General features: G+C 31.6%; 1 protein-coding gene across 1 annotated transcript; it reads right to left on the bottom strand.

Annotated features, from left to right (window-relative positions):
- Window positions 1–2,201: 2,201 nt before the first annotated feature.
- On the bottom strand, window positions 2,202–3,464 carry LOC115214867 (SCAN domain-containing protein 3-like). The gene has a single exon (XM_029783898.1). The coding sequence runs from the start codon at window positions 3,462–3,464 to the stop codon at window positions 2,202–2,204; it is 1,263 nt and encodes a 420-aa protein (XP_029639758.1).
- Window positions 3,465–3,670: the final 206 nt, after the last annotated feature.

Genomic DNA, 3,670 nt, shown 5'->3' with positions numbered 1-3,670 from the left:
TTTGAGTATGTTTCCTACGAACGTTTCACAAATGGCGTGGTTGTGCTTCCGTGCCTGGAACTGTGCAGTTCGCCAAATACTGAGAATAAGTACAAGTCTGAAAAAACAAATAATGGGATCGATTTGTTCGACTAAACACTTCGAAGTAGTGCTCCAGCATGGCCACATTGAAATGATTCAAACAAGTAAAAGATCATGAAGAGGAGATGAAGGCAAGGCTGGGACAACATAGTTTACTCGAGAATTACCCTACTAGATTAAGATATAATACTTTTCCAAAAGGATGCAATATAACAGGTTATTGATGTAGGCATAGATTTTTATGTTCATGCTTATATACATACACAGACATACAAAACACATAGGAACATGAATACATATAGAACTATATTTTTATGTGTTAATTAATCGATATCTCCCTCTCATAAATATAATATTTCATGTCATGTTTTCTTTATTACTTTCCCAAATACGCTACAATTTGCATGGCTTTTATTCCAACTATATGAATAAATGCTACATATTTATATATATATATATATATATATATATATATATATATGTGTGTGTGTGTGTGTGTGTATATATATACATATATGTATATATGTATATATATGTATATATATATATATATTATATGTATATATATATATATGTATATACATGTATATATATATGTATATATATATATATATATGTATATATATGTAGATATATATGTATATATATGTATATATATATATATAAATGTATATATATATATATAAATAAATATGTATATATATATATATTTATAAATGTGTATATATATATATATATATTTACACATACATATATATATATATATATTATATATATATATGTATATATATACATATATATTCGTATGGGATTGTTTCATATCTTGGCAGTTTTCCTCGGTTGGTACTTATTTTTACTGTAGCCATAATTTTTGTCTGTTCAACATTTGCTATGTCATCTGTACAATACTGAATTCTCATATGTCAATTTCTATATAATTTCTATTACCGAATATTATGATTACCATCATCCGATCTGTAATAAGTGTCATGATTTCTCAAGGTTATATTATACTTCAGTACAATGTACAACATATAGGTTCTATTCAGCAGTAACTATAAAATCAACGCATTTTGGCAGCAAGTGTTAATGGAAGCATTGCTATAGCCTAGACATATTTCCTAGAGAAATAGTAGTATTGTTTGTTAGTATAATCATCATCATCATCATCATCATCATCATCATTATCAGGCATAGTATTGTGATTGCTGTTTTTTGTTGCTATATTTAATATTATTATTCTCAGTTGCTTAAACATGTTCCTGACAGCTACAACAAGCGCCAGGGATTGTAGCTCCATGTTCTTGCAGTGTTAACAATATTGTATAATCAAATTTCGCATTGCTGATGGTGTCCTTCCATTTGTTTAACGTTTTCGTTAATTTGTTTTGTGGTTTCCTGTGTAAATTTAACTTCTTTTCAATTTATTTTAGATCTCGGGTTTTATAAACACTGTTAGTTTATTGAATGGCGGTAGGATATCCCTTCTTTTTTGTTAAGCTGTTAAATTTCGTCTATGTAAATTACCGTCTATGCAAATTATCGTCTATGCAAATTATCGTGATAATTCACCTTTGGATTGAAAAAGAATAGATCGCTCGTTTTTTGGTTTAAGTTAAAACGTACAGCGTTTTTGAAGTTTGAGATTCTGGGTCTATATGTTAATTTAAGGAAAGGCACATGTGTCAATAGAATTCTTTTCAATATATACCTAAGTGCTGGGTTGGTAATTAAGATCATGCAACAACTGTATCCTCGGTGTTGATTTACGGATATCATAAACCATCTGATTAAGATACACTGTTTCCTCTGTTTACTCTTTAAACCAGTGTTTCCCAACCTTTTTTCCCGGCGCCCCACTTTTTCATAGCAAAAGTTTTTACGCCCCACCTTTTCCCATGTCCACTCACATTTACAAGTACATGTGGGCCTACTTACAATTGAAAAAATATCAAAAATTAAAAAATTGTATTCAAAATACAAAAAAATAGTTTGAGAATTGAAACAACAGGCACTGAAAGTGCATAACACCCAATAAATCGATAAAATTATTACGATTTCTCATGTTTTTAAAAAATGTCAATTTATAAAGAATAAAGAAACACATTTTTTCAGTTCAATTATTTGACGGTCAGCTCGACTAATTTAGTGAGACCCTGTGCCTGATGCATACAGCACAAGTTTTTAATTTGAGGAGACAACTTTGTTAATTTCAGTCGTAAATCGCCACGTTTTGTAATCTCAAGCCGGTTTCTCTTGGCTTCGAGCAAATTATCAACTGCACTAAAACCACATTCGACCAAATAAGACGAAGGGAAAGGAATCAGTAGCTCTCTCGCTGATGTAGAAATTTTAGGATATTTTCTTTCAACCTCGTCATATAGCCACATCTTTGTACCTTTCAATTTAAACAAAGTCTTCACTGATTCATCATGTTGTAATTCTGATAACTCTTCTTGGTATTGGATTGTAGCATCAGAAACGTTAATCAGAAGCGGTTGAGTTAACCAAGAAGGAAAATTCATTGCCTTTAAATCGCAAAATCTGTCATTGAAATCCTTTATCAAGATATTTAAATGATCAATAATTACAATGCCAGCATCATTCGTTATTTCACATTTACTCAACCAGTAAAGTTCACTGAAATTTCTTTTGGAAAATTTCTTTTTCCATAATTCGAGAGCTGTAATAAATCCAAAAATCTTTGCTTTTGCATCAATAAGTGTCATGTTTGCACCTTGAAGTTGTTTATTCAAGTTTCCAAGTTTCTCAAATATGTCTGTCAAATAACTGACAAATGCTTTTCCATCCGTTGTTGACAGCAATTTCATTTCACATTTATCACTAAGAAAGTCGTTAATCTGATCAAATAATTCCATGAACCTCTTTAAGCAGTTTCCACTTGATAGCCATCTTACTTCTGTATGAAGCAATAATCGAACATGTTCGGCACTTTGATTTATACAAAACTGCTTAAAAAGACGTTCAAATTTAGAATTTCTTTTAATGCTGTTGACACACTTGATCACACTTTGAAGAATCTTGTTAAGAACAGGGGACAATTTCTTGGCAACCAAGTTTTCTCGGTGTATTACACAATGGACAGTCAACATGTTTGGATTTTCATCCTTCATCATTTTTAAGCATCCCGTATTCTTGCCCATCATGGCAGGTGCACCGTCTGCCGCACATGCCAGTAAGTTTTCCTTTGGTATTTTGTTTGCATCCAAATAATGTTTGATTTTGATGTAAATATCATTTGCAGTTGTGGTGGTTTCAAACGATACGCAGAACAGCATCTCTTCCTGAAACTCCTCGTGGTCAATATACCTCACATAAGTCAATAACAGAGCCTCACTGTCCCGGATTGTGGATTCGTCCATTTGTAATGAAAACTTACGCAATTTTAATTCTCAATGAGCTGGCTTTCAACATCTTGCCCCATTTCATCTATTCTGTTCGAGACAGTGTTATTACTGAGTGGCATAGTCCTGATATCTCCATCATCTTTTTGTAATACAGTTTTTAAGAATATTGAGATAGCAGGTTAATCAGTTGCTCTCCAATAGTGTGATTCTTTCCATCTTTT

The sequence above is a fragment of the Octopus sinensis genome, linkage group LG8 (genome assembly GCF_006345805.1).
Source record: "Octopus sinensis linkage group LG8, ASM634580v1, whole genome shotgun sequence".
NCBI classification, from domain to species: Eukaryota; Metazoa; Mollusca; class Cephalopoda; order Octopoda; family Octopodidae; genus Octopus; species Octopus sinensis.
This window is presented reverse-complemented; position numbering and strand designations above follow the sequence as displayed.

Coding starts and splice junctions, on each gene's coding strand:
- LOC115214867 (XM_029783898.1), bottom strand. CDS start 3,464: ATGGACGAATCCACAATCCGGGACAGTGAGGCTCTGTTATTGACTTAT.